The sequence below is a fragment of the Cricetulus griseus genome, chromosome 2, assembly GCF_003668045.3.
Source record: "Cricetulus griseus strain 17A/GY chromosome 2, alternate assembly CriGri-PICRH-1.0, whole genome shotgun sequence".
NCBI lineage: Eukaryota > Metazoa > Chordata > Mammalia > Rodentia > Cricetidae > Cricetulus > Cricetulus griseus.
The window spans coordinates 310,758,615-310,780,313 of record NC_048595.1 but is presented as its reverse complement, the minus strand read 5'-3'; the positions used below and the strand labels follow the sequence as shown (position 1 = coordinate 310,780,313).

Genomic DNA, 21,699 nt, shown 5'->3' with positions numbered 1-21,699 from the left:
CTCATGTCCTCTGCATCCCTCCTTTTCTCCCCTTTTCATTCTCCTAGCTCCCTCCCCCTCTTCCTGTGCTCCCATTTTGCTCAGGGGATCCTGACCCATTTCCCTTCTCCAGGGGACCATGTTTGTCTCTCTTAGGGTCCTCCTTGTTTACTAGCTTCTCTGGAAGTGTGGATTGTAGGCTGGTAATCCTTTATTCGATGTCTAAAATCCACATATGAGTGAATACATACCATGTTTGTCTTTTTTGTGATTGGGTTACCTCACTCAGAATGGTTTCTTCTAGTTCCATCCATTTTCCTGCAATTTCAAGATTCCTTTGTTTTTTTCCACTGAGTAGTACTCCATTGTGTAAATGCAATCCTTTTATAGTAGTTTTGGACATTATGTTTCCATTTAATCTCTTTTTTAGAATTATGTTTCTTAAAAAATTAAGTTTATTTCAGCCAAAGAAGTATCCCAGTGTAGATCTATCAGCGATGGAAAAAAAGAAACAATCCCTGTTTCACTGATTTTTTTTTTCTGAGACAGGGTTTCTCGGTATAACAGCCCTAGCCATCATGGAACTAGTTCTGTAGACTAGACTGGCCTTGAACTCACAGAGATCTGCCTGCCTCTGTCTCCCAAGTGCTGGGATTAAAGATGTGTGCCACCACCCAGCTAGTTTCACAGATTTTGTAGCATTCTGTTCGGCTCTGGGTCTGGTCAAGAGTCTTTCCTTGTGTCTTTTCTATTTCAGTCTGCAAAGCCTTCCCAGGTCCGGAATAACTCACTGTTCCTGCACCAATGATGCAGTAGTTGAAGATGGGGCGGGGCAGTGCTTGCTCATTATGCTGAGGATGGAAAAGAATTTTATGTTAGCTCCTTGGAGTGGTCTCATCTTATACATTTGTCATGGTGACCACACATCACAGCTGCTTTGGTTTCTATAGAAACAGATCTGTTTCCTAGGAGCTGGGAGGACTGGTTTTAATACCCCTTTCCAATTGGTTCCTTATGTCAAGAAGGGAGAGGAAAACTTTTCTTATGGTCTTCAGGAAAAGGAGGAGCAGAGTCATTCTGTAGGATTCTAAGATGCCCTGATTTCTCTTACAGCATCCATGGGGTGCAGGAATGCTCCTCCCACTTGTATTCTCTGACTTGGTCCAGCACATTCAAGATGCCCTTTGAACTGCTCTCCAAAGGTGTATTTTCTGGCTGTCCAGACCATGGACTCACCCAATCTCTGTGTTCTGTATGGATTGGGGCTATACATCACCAAGAAACAAGTTAAATCTGTTTGTCATTCCTATCTTGGAGGAGGTATAGCTGTTTCTTTGTAACCCATGTATGTGTGTGACTTCCATTATCTCTCCTTTTAAATTTAAATTAGAAACAGGCTTGTTTTACATGTCAATCCCAGTTCCCTCTCCCTCCCCTGCTCCCCTGCTCCCCTGCTCCACTGACCCCCTATCCTATTCCCTTTCTGCTCCACAGGGAGGGTGAGGCCTTCCATGGGGAATCTTCAAAGTCTGTCATATCATTTGGAGCAGGGCCTAGACCCTCCCCCATGTGTCTAGGCTGAGAGAGCATCCCTCTGTGTGGAATGGGCTCCAAAAGTCTATTCCTGTGCTAGGGATCCACTATCAGAGGCCCTATAGATTAACCAGACCTCCAAACTGACAACCTCGTTCAGAGGGTCTAGAACAGTCCTATGCTGGTTTCCCAGCTATCAGTCTGGGATCCATGAGCAACCCCTTGATTAGGTCAGCTGTTTCTGTGGGTTTCCCCAGCCTGGTCTTGACCCCTTTGCTCATCACTCCTCCCTCTCTTCAACTGGTTTCCAGAGTTCAGCTCAGTGTTCAGCTGTGGATGTCTGCTTCTGCTTCCATCAGCAACTGGATGAAAGTTCTAGGATGACATATAAAGTAGTCATCAACCTCATTATTGGAGGTAGCCTCCTGACTATTTCTTAGATTATTAGTTGGGCTCAACCTTGTAGATCTCAGGACATTTCCCTATTGTCAGATTTCTCTTTAAACCTATAATGGTCCCCTCTATTATGATATCTCTTATCTTGCTCTCCTCTATTCTTCCCCTGACTAGATCTTCCTGCTCCCTCATGTCCTCCTTTTCCCTCCTATTATCCCCTACTGTTTCTCCTAAATCCCTCACCCCTCCCACCATGCTCCCAATTCCCCTTCTCTGGGGGACCATGTATGTCACTCTTAGGGTCTTCCTTGTTTCTTAGCTTCTCTGGCGGTGTGGATTATAGGCTGATAATCCTTTGCTCTATGTCTAAAATCCATATATGAATGAGTAATACCATGTTTGTCTTTTTGTGACTGGGTTACCTCACTCACTATGATTTCTTCTAGTTCCATCCATTTGTCTGTGAATTTCAAGATTCCATTGTTTTTTTTTTTGTTGTTGTTGTTTATTTTTCCCCACAGAATGCTACTCCATTGTATAAATATACCACATTTTCTCTATCCATTCTTCAGTTGAGGGGCATCTAGGTTGCTTCTAGGTTCTGGATATTACAAATAATGCTGCTATGAACATGGTTGAACAGATGTCCTTGTTGTATGAATGTGCATTCTTTGGGTATATGCTTAAGAGCAGAATTGCTGGATCTTGTGGTAGACTCCCATTTTTCTGAGGAACCGCCATACTGATTTCCAAAGCAGCTGTACAAGTTTGCACTCCCACCAGCAGTGGAGGAGTGTTCCTCTTTCTCCACATCCTCTCCAGCAGAGACTGTCATGGGTGTTATTGATTTTAGCCATTCTGACAGGAGTAAGATGGTATCTCAGTGTTGTTTTGATTTGCATTTCTCTGATGGCTAAGGATGTTGAGCACCTTCTTATGTGTCTTTCAGCCATTTTAGATTCCTCTATTGAGAATTCTCTGTTTAGTTCTGCACCCCACTTTTTAATTGGATTATTCAGTGTTTTGGTGACCAGCTTCTTGAGTTCTTTGTATATTTTAGAAAACAGCTCTCTTTCAAATGTGGGGTTGGTGAAGATCTTTTCCCATTCTGTGAGCTGCTGTTTTGTCTTGGTGAGTGTGTCCTTTGCTTTAGAAGCTTCTCTGTTTCAGGAGGTCCCATTTATTAATTGTCAATCCCAGTGTCTGTGCTACTGGTGTTATGTTCAGGAAGCTGTCTCCTGTACCAATTCATTTGAGGGTACCACCTACTTTCTCTTCTAAGAAGTTTAGTGTGGCTGGATTTATGTTGAGGTCTTTGATCCATTTGGACTTAAGTTTTGTGCATGGCAATAGATTTGGATCTATCTGTAGTCTTCTACATACCAGCATCCAGTTATGCCAGCAGCATTTGTTGAAGGTGCTTTCTTTTTTCCATTGTATAAATTTTAGCTTCTTTGTCAAAAATCAGGTATTCTTAGGTGTGTTGGCCCACATCAGTGTTTTCAATTCAATTCCATTAGTCTACCTTTCTAGTTTTTTGCCAATACTAAGCTTTTTTCAGGACTATGGCTCTATAATAGAGCTTGAAGTCAGGGTTGGTGATGTCTTTGGGCATTCCTTTATTGTACAGGGTTGTTTTGGATATTCTGGGTCTTTTGTTTTTCCAGATAAAGTTGAGTATTGTTCTTTCAAGGACTGTGAAGAATTATTCTGGGATTTTGATGGGGATTGCATTGAATCTGTAGATTGCTTTTGGCAAGATTGTCATTTTTACTATATTGATCCTACCTATCCAAGAGCATGGGTGATCTTTCCATTTTCTGGTATCTTCTTTAATTTCTTTCTTTAAAGACTCAAATTTCTTGCTATACAGGTCTTTCACTTGTTTGGTTAGCATTACCCCAAGGTATTTTATGTTGTTTGTGGGTTTTGTAAAGGGTGATGTTTTTCTGATTTCTTTTTCAGTCCATTATCTTCTGTATATACTAGGGCTACTTTTTTTTTTTTTAGTTAAATCTTGTATCTTGCCACTTTGTTGAAGTTTATCAGGTGTAGGAGTTCCCTGGTAGAGTTTTTTGGGTCACTTATGTAGACTATCATATCATCTGCAAATAGTAAGTTTGACTTCTTCCTTTCCAATTTGTATCCCTTTGATCTCCTTTTGTTGTCTTACTGCTCTAACTAGAACTTCAAGGACAATATTGAAGAGGTGTGGAGAGAGTGGACAGCCTTGTCTTGTTCTTGATTTTAGAGTAATTGTGTTGAGTTTATCTCCATTTAGTTTGATGTTGGCAGTTGGTTTGCTGTATATTGCTTTTATTATGTTTAGGTATGTTCCTGTTATTCCTGGTCTCTCCAAGACTTTTATCATGAAGGGGTGTTGTATTTTGTCAAAGGTTTTTTCAGCATCTAGTGAGATGATCATGTGATTTTTCTTTCTCAGTTTGTTTATATGGTGGATTGAATTGATGGATTTTCATATGTTGAACCATCCCTGCATCCCTGGGATGAAGCCTACTTGATCATGGTGGATGATTTTAATCATAAGCAGGATAGTTCCCTGGGCAGAGCATCCCAGACTGTGTGCAATGGAGGAAGGAAGTGAGATGAACATTGGTTCACATTCATCCGTTGTCTGTTTCTTGACTGTGGATGCAGTGGGACCAACTGCTTCAAGATCCTGAGATCTTGACTTCCCTGCCCATCACGGACTGTACCTTGAACTGTGACTCAGGATAAACCCTTCTCTAGCAAGTTGCTTTTACCAGTGTATTCTAACTATTAGCCCAGTATCCATCTCATAATAAGTATTTAAAATGTGCTGTTGCAAAGCACCCATTTTGTAAAGACCCCAGGATTTATATTGACTGTAACTTCTTGGTGTTCTCAACAATTCAAAAGATAGACTTGTTTGGGTCAAACTGCATTTTAGCCAAAAGACACTGACTGTACATCATCATCATCACCATCATCACCACCACCACCATCATCATCACCATCACCATCACTATCATCATCTCTATTGGCAACAGAAAATTCTTTTTTATTTTGTTTAATCTTATTTTACATACCAATCCCAGTTCCCTGTCCCTCATGTCCTCCCATGCCCCCATCCACCCCCATCCCAATCTCCATCACTCCCCAGTGAGGATGAGGCCTCCCATAGGAAATCATAAAAGTCTGTCACCTCATTTGGGCAGGACCTAGTCCCTCCCCCATGTATCTAGGCTGAGAGAGTGCCCCCCCATAGGGAATGGGCTCCCAAAGCCCATTCATGCACTAGGAATAAATACTGGTTCCTTTGCCAGTGGCCCCATAAACTGCCCTAGGCCACCAACTGACACCTACATTCAGGGGGCCTGGTTTGGTTTTATGCTGGTTCCCCAGCTGTCAGTCCCTGTTGCTCAGGTCAGCTGTTTCTGTGGGTTTCCCCAGCATGGTCTTCACCCTTTGCTCATCACTCCTCCCTCTCTACAACTGGATTCTAGGAGTTTGGCTCGGTGCTTAGCTATGAATCTCTGCTTCTGCTTCCATAAACTACTGGATGAAGGCTTATTGTGGCATTTAAGGTAGTCATCAATCTTATTATAGAGGAAGGGCATTTAAGGTAGCCTCTCCACTATTGCTTAGATTCTTAGTTGGGGTCATCCTTGTGGATTCCTGGAGATTTCCCTAGTGGCAGGCTTCTCGTTAAGCCCATAATAGCTCCCTCTATTAAGGTATCTCTTTCTTTGCTCTCCTCTGTTCTTCCCCCAACTCGATCTTCCTGATCCCTCATGTTCTCTCCCCCCTCTAAATTATGTTTTAGTAAGGTCATCTTTGGCCTTTACCATTGATTTTTCTTGGTTTTATGCTTTAACTAATCATCTTTTCTTATATTTTTCTTCAAAGTATCTCACTTTCCTTTTCATCCCCACAATCCATCACCTGGGAAGCACAAATCATTTTATTTATTTATCAACTCAGAATGTTGTTCTAATGACCTCGTAGGGCTCTGTTTCTTCATCCCCTTTACAATGAGTATCTCCATGAGTATGATTTAGATAGCCCAATACAAAGGAACTGCTTAGATGTCCTCAGTGTCTTCACATCTTCCTTCAAGATAAAAGTAAATTCAATATTCTCTTTCCCATTGCATTTTTCTATCTGACCCTTACCATTCCTTTACTCATCTTCATTATAAACTGTGCAGTGGGGTTACCAGGACACTATCAGGCCCTGCAAATTCTGCTGTAAAGGTCATGTCATCTTGTTTTAGGTCCAAGAGGATATCTGCCTATGGCAGCTTGGCTCACTGGAGGACACACCTCAAAAACTGAGCTTATACAGTGCTGCTGGTTCAGGACTAGGGAGACAATGTTTTTACTTTCCAGTTACCTAAGACTTATGTCAACATGTAGCAGCCTTCAGCTTTCTGAAGAGTGTAAGGCCTGTGCTTCAGCCTGGGAAGCCACTTCTAGGCCATATTCTCTAGAGTCCATCATGGGGGTGCTCACTTGGACTTTAAGGTGTTTCTAAAAGCAGTTTGGTTATACTTGTAGTTACTTTAAAGGTATGGAAAGCATTGTATTGTGTACTATTTAGCATTTTCTTTATGACAACCTACAAAACATTTTCCCACTTATTTTGGACTAGGTCTCATTGGAATTCTGGCAAACTGTGAATTGTGTTTCTTCTAGTGTGTTCATCTTTGAGTTGGTTCCCCATATCCCAGTTATTTTGAGGGTTACTTAGAGCAAATGTTCAGACATGCAGTAGTGTGGTGGTTTCATACTTGGCTTTAGCTCACTGTTTTCTGCCTTTTACCCAAATCTGCTCTAATCTGGCCTGTCTTGACTTGTGTCCTAAATTTTTAGCATCAATGTTGTAGGGGGTTAGGTGGAGCCTAAATTCACCTTATAAGCACATATAAGTAAGTTGATAGCTAAGAAACTAAGTATTTGTGTGAAGAAACATAACTTAAAGTTATTTCCCAATGTTATAGTTTAAAAAAATGCATAAAGGAAATTTTTTATTTTCCTGGGCTTGGAGCCTTTCTTCCTGGTAGCTTAAATGGTAACATAAGATCTGAGGGAAACAAGATTTGAAAGAAAAACAAATACGACTTATTTGACTTGACTTATAGACCAAGTTGACCAGTAATCTCTTACACACATTGCCACTTTCATTTTGACATTGAGAATCAGGTTAGGCTTTAAAAGAAAGGCCTATGTGAGGTTATGTTATAATAACACTCTCTGCACCGTTTAATTACAGTCACTAGCTCTGTGTTGTATCTTTGTGACTAGAAGCACGTTTTTATTTTAATATTTGTGTACTTCTTATTTTTATTGATTTGATCCAAAAGGAATATTTATAATTCAGATGGATTCTTCTTTAACCCAAAGTAATTGCAGAAGATTTTAAATCAATAAGGCATATATATGCAAAAATTTGGGAATTAACCAAAATTTCTGAGTTCTCTTAGAAAAGAGAAAAAGTTGCTACAGAGTGATAAGTGTGCCAAAAGCACAAAAATTTACACTCTGCCCCCTCACCAACTCCACATGGTGCCAACAGAAACTGCTAGACAAACTAATAAAATGTGGGGATTTATTGGCAAAAAGACACCTGAGATGTGGGCACAGAGCTTGCTAGTAAGAGATGATTTTCATCCAAATGCCATTTACAATCTATTTCATAGTGCCCTTGGTGGTAGAAAATGACTATAGCTAGTATCAAAAGTACAAACTTCCTGATTAGTGTTGACACAGAATTGTGACATAGTCATATTGTGGTAAGAATTGTAAAAAAAAAATAGGTGCTGAAGAGCTGAGGGGGAGAGTGCTTGCCTGGTATGTGCAAGGTCCCATGTTTGATTTCCCAGTTGCATAAAAATAATAATAAGGAAACACATTCTTGGAAAATATATGCCTTATAACTATCCACCAGTATTTTGTCATGCATTTGACTGATACAATTTGATTATATGCATATTATTGAATTAACTCTTTCATTAACTAATTCAAATGAATTAAAAATTCATAGTATGGATTGGGTTCATTAATGTGTAGCATATATCTGCTGTGTGTGTGTGTGTGTGTGTGTGTGTGTGTGTGTGTGTGTAACATAAACAGATGAGGGATTAACTATGACCTGCATGAGTCTTTATGTGAGTTTTAATTGTCTTTTTCCCCCCACAGTGTGTGGACAATATACGATGTAATGGTTTAATGACTATAGTCTTCGAAGAGAATTCTAAAGTTACTGTACCACATATGATTAAGTAAGTCCTGCAACCCTCTTCCTTCCATTTTAATCAAGATTAGATTGACAGAGAATGAGAAACTTTGAATAGAATATTGTCAGTAAGATTCTGCCTCTTCTGGAGAAGGTCCATCTTGTCAGTCATGGAGTAACTCACATGAAGTTATAATAAACAGTAACTCATATCAAAATGCTTTTTCAGATTCATAGCCTACTGGCAGATAGCATTGAAATTTGTTTCCATATGATTAACATATGCCCTTACCCAGGACAAAAATCTTGTCAAGATGTTCAAGTTCAATATTAAAAACTGCTCAAGGTCAGGGGGTGGATGGAGGTGTGGCTGGCTTATTTGGCATCATACCAGTGAGTATGAATCCTCTCCCTCAGATCTGGCCTTAGAGCCAGGTTTAGGCATTGAACACACCTGAAAGGCTTCAGCTGGCATGAATGTGGCACTATCTGCTCACTGCATGTGTCTGGCTTTGCTCAGAGGCCATTGGCTCAGGCTGCGATCTTGTCCATATTTCAATGAAGCAAATCCTGCTGTTTAAGTGCATCGCTAGGAGGCTGTGGTTTAGAATGAGGAGCTCTATCAATAGCTCCTAGTTATGCATGTTAGAGCTCTGTATATCAATGGTCTGTGTACTATTTCATTTTAAAATTCAGAAACTAGAGAAGAAATAGTTCCTTGTTCTCATTTTATTTTTGATTATTTGTGCTCCACGTTGTTTTCATGTTTTAATTGTATGTGAATGGGTGTTTGTCTGCATGTATGTCTGTGCACCTTGTGCATGCAGTGCACTTGGAGGCCAGAAGAGGGCGTCAGCTGTCCTGGGATTGGAGTTACAGATGGTTGTGAGCCACCATGTGGGTGTTGGAAATTGAACCCAGGTCACTGTTCTTAACCACTGAGCAATCTCTTCAGTCCCTTGCATTCCACATTTTAAGAGTAGAATGTCTTCTTTAAAAGCAACTTGGTTATATATTTTAAAGTTATTTGGAAATAAGAACATCTCTTTCATCTTTCCTGTATGGATACTTTCAGGTCTGAGCTGCCATGCTGAGACAAACTACAATGTTGCCTTCAGAGACATGTTAGCATGGCCTCAGTGTACAAGAACAGATGTAGAACTTGTTAATTATATCACATAAAGGCAATACTAGAAAAACATTACAATAAAATTTGCAAATAGTATCATAAATTTTAGTCAATTTAAAAATATTTGGGGGGGACTGTGTTCAAGCCCTATGGCATAGATTCTGTTTGCATTGAATTTCTTATGTTTTTTACTTAGAAATTTCTTTTTGAATTAATTAAAATATCTGAATACTTAGAAAAAGTATAGAATATTAAGTCAGGTTTAAATTATGTTTTATTTTTTGAATAGAGTTTTATTATTAATTTTTATGACATGACTGATTTCACAAATAATATATATTTGAAAATCCATGTTGCTTTAGAGTCATAATGGTAAGTCAGACATTGTGGGTAAGTTCAAAGCCCATGAAACCCAAGGCAACTGCATATCTGCCCAGTCATTGTGTTGACTTCCAAAGTTAATGGAAACCTTAGTTGTGTGTTTGACCCTCATGGCCAGTGATGCATGCATTTACTGTTCCCTACCATGACACTGACCCTGTCCATTCTCATTAGCATAACCACTTTCATTCACAGAAGTGACACTTAAGGGAGAAGGACCTACCGACCTGCCCGGGCTTCCATGCCACACTTGGTATAGTCCTAAGGCAGAGAGAAGGGTCACACCTTTATTTCTTCCTTCAAGCTTTCCCAGCCTCACTAGTTCTCTTAAACCAGAGGAAAACATATCTTCATGCCTGTATCTGCTTCCTTGTGCACCTGTCTCCATGGCTACATGCCACTGGAGAGGCAGGGGGACATCAACATTTTTCAGAGTTAAAGGGAAAAACACCCTAAACATAACCACATCTTGTTATTGGCATGATATCACTTCATAAACACTCACTCCCTTTTAAAACTCATCGATCATAATGGGTGATTTGGTTTTGATCTCTCAAGATTACTTTTTACGTGTTTACAAAATACCAGCTGCTATTGCCAGTGGAGGCTTAAGTGGCTGTCTTCAGAGTCCCTCAGGAAATTATGAAGAGCCTAGTCAGTGTAATAAAAGAAAATTAAGTAATTTCATAATATTTAATTTCTTTTCTTAAAATGAAAATATAATCACAAATTTGAAGGACAGTGGTATAATTAGCTTAACTTAATCTCATGCTGGCTGCAGCACATTTTCCCCTCCTAGTGTTTTGAACAAACTAATTATAGTGAAAAAGATGCAAAGCTCAAAACTAGTTAGAATGCAAAATAGTGACAGCGATTACATGAAACATCCCTTGAAATGGTATATAGACTCAGGCTTTCTTTTAACAGTATTTGACCTTGTCTTTCTTAGAAGATGGAGATTTTGATGGGGAAAAGTGAGAGAAAAAAAACAACTATTTTATTCAACCATTTCAGACAGATTGATTAATTCATAAAAGCCACCCAGGTCTTTGGAAAAATGAGAACTCAAGAGCCAGAAACTACTGTTGGTAGTTGAAACTACTGTTGAGGATCATGTAGTAAATGGATGAAATATCAGGCTATTTTAAAAAAGAAAAAAAAAAGATCCCAAAGACCTACTAGTATATTTCCAAAATCAATAATGTGAATGAAGTCAACAGGATAGCATTGGCCAAGTCCTCTGCAAAGGTAGGCTAGCTATTTAAAATGCTCTTAAGTGCTGCAAATGAAGTGCTTCTACCTGTGCTTGCACCCTTTGTGCTAGAGCAAGCTAAGAAAACTATTGATTCTTGCTTATCCCAAAGAAAATAAATATATAATTTAAAATTCTCCAAAGCAGTAAAAGACCTAAGTCGGAGCTTTCCTAACAAAACCAGCAGGTTCTTAGCAAGAAGTTGGCTTTCAAAGAGTCATGGGCCCTGCATATGTGAATTATGCCTATGACAAAATTTTGAAAGCTAGGACTGACAGTTCTCTAATTTGGTGCTGTCCAGAAGAGGACAAGAGAGTTAGTAACGAATTGAAGACTACAGGGGCTTCCGGAGGCCCTCCTAGGGAGGTTGCCTACTGCAGAAGTTAGGGCAGCAGATGCAAGAGGGTTTTATAGAAAGGTAGTCAGTACTAGCTGCTGTCCAGGGGAGTACTACCCAATATTATTATTCTTTAAGGATTTATTTCCTATAGTGCAGAATATTGAAAACAGAATGCAAATATAGCATGCCAATTTGCAAGCTAAACTGTGTTAAAAATTTTAAGCCTATTAATAAGCTAGAAAGAATAAAATAAATCAATTATGCATTCAATTCAAAGTTGGGGAAAGGAAGAGAGGGACCAGCATGATGGCAGAGTGGACAAGGGCATCTGAAGCCCAGTGGCCCCAGGGACCCACAAGATGGAATCTGTAGCCCAGTGACCCGAGTTTGACACCTGGGATCCACATGGTGGAAGGAGAGAACTCATTTGTAAAGCTATCCTCTGACCTCCACATATATCTCCTCACATAAATAAATATAAAAAGGAAATAAATAAAAGGAAAAATAAAAAGAAAGTAAAACAAAAGGAAAATTGTCAAAGAAAGATGATGAGAACTTAAATATAGGAAAATATTGGAAGCACATAAATAAGTTAATATGAAAGCAGTATAACTGAAAAAAACAAAGAGCTGGTTCTAAAAGGTAATATAGTAAATTATGTCTTGTATACTGGTGTTACATATTTATAATACAATGTATCCTAACATCTTACACAGCACGGATAACCAGCTTGTCCTTGTCACCACTCTGGTTTAAGCACACTTCTGACCTCTGCTTTAAGTACATGAGAAATGTTTTCTCTTTCTACTAAAAGAGACTTTTGCATCATCTTTCTAATAAAACATGTTGAATTAGAGCAAGAAGGGATCCACACAATAAAATCACATGTCATTGCAACCTCCATAATCCGTTGTAGCCTCCCGAAATTAGACTGTCATGGTGGCACATAACATTCCCATACACATCTGTGGCATGTCATACCACCTGCACATTGCTCTGTCGTCTGTGGAAAACACTGGAAGCCTCACATGAGTGTGCGTTTACAGACGCTGTAGCACTCACTGGCTGAGGCAGAAGCTCCAGCAGCTTTGCTCACATGTTCCTGCTTTGCATGTAGGTCTGATGCCCGTCTTCATAAAGACGACACTGACATCTGTTTCAGTAAAACACTCAACTCCTGCAAAGTGCCCCAGATCCGATATGCCAGTGTGGAGCGCCTCTTGGAGCGGTTGACAGACTTGCGGTTTCTGAGCATTGATTTCCTCAACACCTTCCTGCACACGTACCGAATTTTCACCACAGCCACCGTGGTGCTGGCGAAGCTCTCTGACATCTACAAGAGGCCTTTTACCTCCATCCCTGTCAGGTATTCCAACGTTGCTCATGTCATTCCTACTCTCCTTGCAGTCCTCAAGCTATTGGCTCACCTTTGACCTTGTTCCATCAGTGGAAGTGTTAAGTAAAAGATCTCAGAGTTCCCCAGGGAAGACATGGAAAGGCCTGAAGTCTCCAAGTCTCATTTGATTACTCTATGAGTATTTGCACGTTGGCTCCTTATTTTAGCATCACCACCATTATTTATTAATGTTGCTATTTATTATTATTAATTATTACTATTCTCTTAAACATTAATGTACCTCTGGATCATCTGAGAAAGGGGTATTTTGTTGACTCAGTAGCTGTGGAGCACACCTAAGTTTGGCATGCTTAACAGGATCCCCAAAGATGGGGTGCTACTGCCCTTTAAAGACTTTACCACACCTTAGTGGCTAGGGATCAGAGGGCCCGGACAGGGTCTGTGTTCCCCTAGCAAGGACATGTGCACCTGTAGCAATTAGATTAAGGAAAATCCATCAGTGGAAATTCGATGTCATCAAGGCTTTCAAATGTAGATGACCTTGGGAGTGTATTGCTGTGTGATACCTGAGACATGTCTTCCTTTGGCTACAATCAATTAACAGCCTTTGCTCTTCATTTTAGGTCATTAGAGTTATTTTTTGCTGCAAGCCCAAATAACAGAGGCGAACACATGGTAGATGGAAAATCCCCACGTCTGTGTCGCAAGTTCTCCTCCCCACCTCCTTTGGCTGTGTCCAGAACATCCTCTCCAGTCAGGGCCAGAAAACTGTCCTTGACGTCTTCCTTGAACGCAAGGATCGGAGCCTTGGACCTGACCACATCGTCATCTTCTAGCAGTCCTACCACGCACAGTCCCACTTCGTCCCCACCACCTCACGCTGGTAAAGTACCACTGCATCCTAGCAAGGTTCCCTCTGCTCCAGAGCAAAGTGCAGGGGCGCTAGGAGAGAATGCAGATGGACCCATGGGGATCTGTGCAGCAGGGTGTACGTCAAGCGTCTTCTCACACATGATCACGTTCCACTCTTGCCACTGCCTGATTTCCACCATTCTTTCTGGAATGCTCATCTCTCTCTGTCTTTTTGGGTTTTGGCAGTTTCCCCAATTCTGCATAGAAAGTACAATGGATAAAATGCCAGTCGATCCAAGAGCATCCTTGCAGATTCTTGCCCTAGAGTGGTAGGGAGCAGCTAGTTTTCCCCATTCTCTATAGTCAAAGGCTGGTTGTAGTTAGTCATCAACAGAGCACTGGTAAATTAAGATCATATTTCAGGGAAGTTCTTGGATTTTGGCAAAGGACAATTAGCTAAAGAGTCTACTATGATTATTTTATATAAAGGATAAGCCTTGGGCACACATATCCAAGCACTTGGGTTCACAATTTCCTCCCTCTCCATTGTCTGCATGAAGGGCCATCCCTTCTAACCTCTTCCTCCTGAGGATGGCCTAATCTGGAAGCACTAAGGCAGTTGAAGAGCTTGGTCATGACGGAGAGGCCATTTCAGGTCACATTAAAGGTATAGTGAGACAAATCAAAGCAGAAACTGCATTAATTTTCTACGATACAGCCAAATTTTGTTGATTTTAAGCTAGGTTTTACTTTGTAGCCCAGGCTGTTCTCCAATTCATAGCAATCCTCCTGATTTAAACTTTCTAAGAGCTGGGATTATGGGTTTGAGCCAACCTTGTATGGCTGCAAAGTGTTTTTTTTTTTTTTTTAATATCATATGGCTTCCAGCTTACCTTCTGCAATAGCTTCCTGTTGCATACAGAATAAAGTACATTTCTCCTTCCAAGGCCTTCAGATTCTACAAGACCTGTTGCTGATTTACAACTCATGCTGTCCACATTTCCTCATCTACTAGGCCACCACCACAATGATTCCCACTTTGTGCCTTTAGAATTCCTTGGTTGTTCTTATGAAAGGACCTTTGTAATGTCTTTGCCTGTGCAAAATCATTGCAATCAGTGACCTTGCCTAGCTTGTTCTTCTCAGTATCTCCATGCTTCAGCCTGGAAGTGAATGTTTATGAAGTGCAAAAATGAAGAGAACCACTCAGGGAACTGTGTCCTCTAGTCTAATAGCTAATATTGCCTATCAACTTGATGGAGTCTAGAATCACCTCTGGAGGTGCCTTTGAGAGGTTTACAGACTGGGTTGAATGAGATGGAACACCACACCAACTGTGGGCCGCACCACCCCCCAGAGACTGGGGCCCCATACTGAATAAAAAGGAGCAAGTGGGTTGAGTGCCAGACTTCATCTCTGTTTCCTGACTATGGACACAGGCATGGACTATGTGACACTCCTGCTGTCACAACTTCCCTGCTACCATGTAGCCCAGAACTGAGAGCTAAAGCAAACCCTCCCTTCCTTGGGTTGCTTTTGTTGGGTTACTTGGTCACAGCAATAGGAAAAGCAGCTAATACAACTGGTGCACAGCCTACTCTTCCTTGGGTTGCACACTGTGGGGCTCCAAGTGCCACCTCTTATTAATTTTAAAATCCAGTGTTATCATGAGTAATATGCAAGTCTCACAGCCACATTAACAAGGAATATCCCCCTTCTATGTCACTGACTTGCTTATTGATGATAACATAAGAATCAGACAATAAATCACTGTACCCATATTTCAAAGCGGGTCCCCAGATGGAGGTCCAGACCCTTGCATTACTGCTCGCTTGAAGTGTCTATGTGTTGGCTCCCTCAGATCATTTGAATAAGCTTTCTGGGTGAAGTACTTAATGGAATTTTAACTAAAGTGCTTGTCATCATCCAAAGTGGCATCTTTTTTTAAAAAAAGAAATTCTTTAAATTGACAAGTGAGCAATTAGGAAGAAAAAGGGGGGAAGATAATTAAAAAGTCATTAAAACAACAAGTGTGGCAAAAATCATGATGAATTCTTGGAAATAATGAGGCAAAGACTAGCTGACAGATGTAACTGGGGCTCTACCCAGCACCAGTGTCTGATCACTTCCTTGGAGGGAGTGACTGGAGCCACAGTGGACTGGGTAGTCCAGAAGGTTCCCAGGGCATGGTGGTTTTTTTCCCCCTCTGTTACCAGTCTACAGTGAATAGACGAAAAATCTGAATTCTCGTGTTCTTTGGAATCAGGAGCACTTCAGGAGGAAGGATTTCAGTGCCAGTTCTTCATGGCTCCCAGAGCATCCTTTGGTTGATCTCAGGGCTGGGGTGAGGTCTTCTACCCAATGTATGGTCAGGCCTGTTCTGGAGACCGAGCACACTGTGTGTGCTCCAGTGGTTGGAGCAGTTACATGGGGAAAATAGGGTGGTGCCCTACCCACCTACTATGTGGGTAAAAGACATGCAACTATAAAGGCAGGTGGCATGAGGGTGCAGAAGAGAGCATGAGGCTGAAAAGCAAGGAGACTGTGCCCTGCTGAGCATAATCAGGGAGTATCTTTGATATGAGCCAAGAGAGCCCCGTGACTTGAGGGAGGAGGCAGGCCACGTTCTGGGTAATGAGACTGTCTGTACAGGTGTGGGCAAGGACACCTTGGAATGATAGTCCTTCCTGGGGCACAGCTGCGTCTGAACACCCTTTCCTTGCTTTGACACCATGATCCCTGTAAGCAGAACTTCCTAGTTTTCCTAGGAAGCCTAGGCAAATTGAAACAAAAGTCCTCCTAATGTTTTTCTCCGTTATTTTTACTGTCGCAGTGATTTTTAAATTAAGTAAGCTGAGCAATCACAACAGATCACTAGAATCACTTTTCATCTTGGACAGGAAACCCCAACTCTTGAACAATACCTCACCCCACACACACACACACACACACACCGGCTTCTGGCAAGCACCGCTCTACATTCTACTTTCTGTTTCTGTGAGTCTATTGGGAGTAAAATTACACTGCTTTTGGCTTTTTGTGTCTGACTTCCTTCACTTACCTTAATGGCCTAAGCTTCTATCATGTCATATGTAGTAAGATTTCCTTAATTTTTAAGGAAAATAATATTCTACTATATGTATATGTCATTTTTACCATTTGCCCCTCAGTTGATATCTGAGTGACTTCTACATCTTGGTTAATGCGAATAGTGCAATTAACATGAGTGCAAATATCTCTGCAAGATTCTGATCTTGGTTCTTCTGGAAAGCACATGCAAACATCCTTACCCATAAATACACACACACACACACACACACACACACACACACACACACACACGCACGCACGCACGCACACACAAACACACACATGTACACACATGAGCACACAGAGAGATACAAATACTCGCGCGCGTGCGCGCCCACACACACACACACACACACACACACGTACTACAAATGGGCTTGCTGGGACACATGTTAATCCCATCTTTAATTTTTAGAGGAATGTGCATAGTGAATGTATACTTCACATTCCTAGGAGTACAAAAGACTTCCAACAGCACTTGCAAGTTTTGATTTATTTTGAAATAGATAACATTCTACTATGTATGATGTAAGACATGTCTTTCTAAAAATAATTTTCAGAAGCATTTTAATGTCACTAATACCTACCAGTATAGATATAATTGTTTCCTTTACTATCAGAAAAACAGGACCTCTTTTCTTCCTTCATGTTGGTCTAAATGCATGCTCTCATTCCAGTGGCTCCCACTACACTCACACCACTCCCTATGATTGGATGATCCATATCACACTGACTATCACTCCCTGTGATTGGATGATCCATGTCACACCAACACACCACTCCATGTGCCTGGATGAGCTATATCAGCCTGTTGTGCTGAGAACACAGCACTTTGGTCACTGCATTCTTTTAGTTCTGATATTCAAACCCAAACCTAGAATGGACACCATTGGTCTAGGATGCTTGGGACATTGTTTACATTGAAGTAGGGACACATAGCTTTTTTCCTTGGAACAGTACACTAGAAGACAGATTTCAGGGCCTAATCTGTTTGGTGTTATTACAACATCTGAAACTGTGTAAATCACAATCAATGAAAGTTTATTTTTCACTGGCTGGTGGTGGCACACGCCTTTAATCCCAGCACTAGGGAGGCAGAGGCAGGTGGATCCCTATGAGTTTGAGACCAGCCTGATCTACTGAGTGAGTTCCAGGAAAACTTCCAAAGTTACAGAGAAACCCTGTCTCAGAAAAAAAAAAATTATTTTTTCAGAGCTTCCAGAGATCAAGAAGTCCAAGAGAATGTGCCAGCATAAGATGAGCATTTTCTTGCTGTGTAGAGTAGCAGAAAGATAGAAGGCCTTGCATGAGCAAGAGATAGAGTTAGAGGAAGGAAGTTGAATTCATCCTTCTACAAGAAATAGATCTCCAAATAGCATATTTTTTATGAGGGCAGAGCTTTTGTGACCTAACCATCCTTGAAGGTCCCATTTCTCAGCAAAGTTGGGCTAGGCATTAATCTCCTAACATGGGATGGAAGACTCAAATAGTATGAAGAGATTCTGATAAATGAAAAACAATAGACTAAGCTCTCAGGCGAAGGTCCTTGGCTGTTTCAAAGCCTTGCTGTGTGGCAGCCTTACACCATGAGGCTGGTAGGCAGAGAGCACCAGGAAGAAAGGTGCTCATTCCCACTGTACAGAATTAGCAAAAGTGAAAGCCGAACGCCTTCTGGGTTTGCCTCAAACACATGGTTTACAGTGTTTTTTAAGAGTTGGCTTCTCTGGGGGCTCCGAGTTTAGAAGAAGTATTTTGCAGTTTCAGCTCATTGTGTGCTGTTCCTCTCTCATTCTGGGCAGTGCAGAAAGTCTAAGTTATGTGGTTGATGAGACTGCTGAGGCAAGGCTCTACTCTAGAAATGCCAGTTCCTGTACTCCGGGGCTCCCCAGGCACAGCTGCCTGCTAACACAGCCCCCTTAGCTCTTGGTACCCTGAAACCGCCTGCCTTAATCCTTACATTAAGCACTTCTTCACATTTCCATTGCCTTCCCCTTTCTATTGCTGCTACTAATTCCCTTTCGTATGTTTATTTCCCACTTCCTCCCTAAACGCATTTAAGGTAATAGTCAAACAGACTTGTGGCCAGATGCATTCAGATTAAAAACGAAATAAGTGAAGACATCAGGTGATGCGGAGAGGGTGAAAAGTTACATGAGGATGGGTTATATGGTCTACTGTGTGGTCTTCTGAGCCCTGGAGTCCCTGACTATGCTTCTGAGTTTCTTGTTTGACAGAATGGAGGCAGACACAAAAACAATTATATGATCCCCATCAAAAGCTGAGGACAACTTGTCTATGCAGGGTCATCTTTCCTGGTCACTGGACTTGATGAATAGACCCTCACAGCAAAAGGCTTAGAATTAAAACTGGTTTCATGGTGGTCTTATGGCATTTTTCTGAATAGATAAGACCAATCCAATGTAGACATGGTTTTTAAATTTTACATTGATATATGGGCAATGTTGGTCATGAGTAGCTTTGTAGAAGATGTGATAGAACACGGAGGCATCAGTCTGACATCCAGAGTGTGTGTGGAGATGCATGCTTGTGTATGAGTGTGCACAGATGCATGTGATGTCTGTGTAAGTCAGGGTGCTGCTCTGTTCCCTTTGCTGTCCTGTCTTGAAAAATTCCAAATGGTAGGGAAATGGAAGATGCAGATCTATCTTTAATTTGAAAGATGTTTGCATGTGCTTTGCATAACATTAAGAGTCAAAACAGCTGGCAAACTCCAGCACCAAGAGTTGCTACATTTTTTGCTTTGCATTTCAAATCCAACCTCACACAATCTCAGTGTGTAACATCAGTTCTACCCATGGTATCCATAGGGAACATAGGTCTCCCTTACTGCCACCCACAGTTTTAGGGTAAACTCATTGAAATCTGCCAGTGACCATTGCCTAATCTCATTGTCACTATGATGATATAATGCCAATTTTGTAATATTTCAAGAAAACTTCAAATGGCATGATGAAAAAGAAGAGAAATTGAAAATATTCCTCAAAATAAACAGGGTGGTAATTTTTTAGAGATAAATAATTTAATCTTCCCACAACCTAGTCCCCAAATATGTTCTAGGCTCTTCTAATAAATAGCCACTGGTGTTTTCCTGTCCTTCTACTAGACCATCCATAGTTTTTTCTACCACCAGATTTAAAAAAAAAAAAAAGAAATCTAGAAATTTTTCAATGATGGGTACTCAATGAAAATCAAGCCCATGGCAGGCAAGGCAGGAATGAAGAGCCAAATGGCCGCCAGCACCATTGCGGTGCCTTACCTATCTGGTTCTCTCAGACCATGATTATGCAACTTAGCCACCCAAGTATGCTGGAACAGCTCATAGCACTGGTGTCTGTTTCTGTCTTCTTAGTTTGAAAATTGCTTCTCTGTAGGCTGAAAGTGCTCCTGATTTTAGCATTTGTTTTGAGCCCACATCTGCCCACTTGTCCTGTAGGCAAAGCTGTTTGCATAGCACTTGGTTGGAAGTGAGCAAGCCAAAGAAAGAGCTTCTCCACAGTGTGGCTTCTTCTATAGGTGTGCGTTACCTTGTACTGTTAGCTTGTCCCTGCTCTTTCAGGACACTGAGGTCCTGTCAAGCTCTCTCAGTTGTTTTTTTTTTAATAATTAATATGTTGCTGATTAAAGTTTCCCTCCTATCCTCAAATGAATGGATGTGTGCTTGAATTGAACCAAGGATATGCATTTGATATTCTTCTCTGCCTTCCACAACAGATGCTTCCCATTACTGAACTTTGAAGGAGCTATTTAGAAAATAATAAAACTAACAGCTAAGCACTGGGTTTTTTTTATGCATTTTGCCAACAACTTTACTGTAATTATGTCATTCAAGAAAAGATTCAAACCACTTCCTTTCTCCAGTTCCATTGCGTTTCAAAAGATCAAAATTGTGGCCGTATTTCTAAGGGAGTAAATAATATGAAAGTTTAAAAATAGCTTTACATGAAACCATTATGAGTTTTGGAATGTTTGTGTAAGCCTTGAATGGAATGAGAAGGGCAGCAACTTAGCTGATCTAGATAATACTCAATTAGTAGGAATGGCACAGAAATATAATCAATGGGAGTCAATTAAGGACCTGATTAAAAAGCAAAGGAGGATGTGTTGGACATAAATTAACTTTTGCTTCTACCTTCCTTTGGAATAATACACATGTTATTGTTTTGCCTGCATAAGAAGTTGGGGGAAGGCATTTAGAAGCCCCTCTCATGGCCCTAGAAAGACAATCTCATTCTTGAGATACCAGCTGTCACTCAGTGATTCGGATCATCTTAAACTCTCTACAGTTCATTAAAGAAATTTGCATCTGGACTTTAGTTTAAAGGCAAAGCTTTCACAAAACTGTCAAAAAAAAAAAAAAGAAATTCCCTTGCTTACTAACTCTATCTCAGAGCTAGTCAATACAAGACTTCCAAGAAGAGAAGAGGATTGCTTTCCAATAAGACAGAGGATTGCTTTATAGCCGTGTTGCCCAAAACTATAGTTACTAGCCATGGGTGGCTGGCTGTAAACCTTGACATGACTGACTAGTGCTAGTGGGGAGTTCAAATATGACTTCAATTTTTAGCTCATATAAATTAGTCATCCAGCCATGTTTGGTTAGAGCTACCATGTTGGGTAGTGTATCTCTAGGTCCAAAAGAACCCCTCCCCATTTGGGCTTCCTTATTGGGCAACCTACACAAAAGGAAATCCTACTTTTGATTACAATTATTTTCTAATCTGAAAAAGGTCATTTTTCTGTGTTCCAATGTTAGACCCCTGGAAAACTCAGGCCTCCGGGGTCTCAGCCCAGGACCTCGGTCACCCCAATCACCAGGCAGATTCGAAAGCTTGCTGCAAACTGCATGAGGCTTTATTGTTGTTTAACGAGCTAACCCCATGTTAGCTCGGGTCTTTCACCCACCTGCCATGGCGGATGGCTTGCAAAGACAGCTCGAAGGGCCTGCATAGAGATCTTGTAGGGCAGTGTAAGGGGAGTGTCTAGGGGTACGCACAGGCTCAGTATTGGTGTGCCTCCAGGCTTGGAATGCTTGCCCTGTGTTGATTGGCCAACTGGTTGTTATGGCCCATAGGCCCTCCCAGGGTGGTTGCTATGCTCTGCACGTCATTGCTGTGCACTTGTCTATAAAGCACACCCAGAGCCGTAAATCA

The 21,699-nt window shown here is 41.0% G+C and overlaps 1 protein-coding gene across 1 annotated transcript in view; it reads left to right on the top strand.

The window, feature by feature from the left end:
- LOC100759959 (ras-specific guanine nucleotide-releasing factor 2) overlaps nt 1–21,699 on the top strand; it is a 230,159-nt gene that overhangs the window by 124,440 nt on the left and 84,020 nt on the right. The window contains exons 13-15 of the mRNA XM_027401746.2: nt 8,091–8,173; nt 12,347–12,595; nt 13,210–13,469. Of these exons, the coding sequence (XP_027257547.1) occupies nt 8,091–8,173; nt 12,347–12,595; nt 13,210–13,469 (592 nt within the window). The remainder of the gene's footprint in view (nt 1–8,090; nt 8,174–12,346; nt 12,596–13,209; nt 13,470–21,699) is intronic.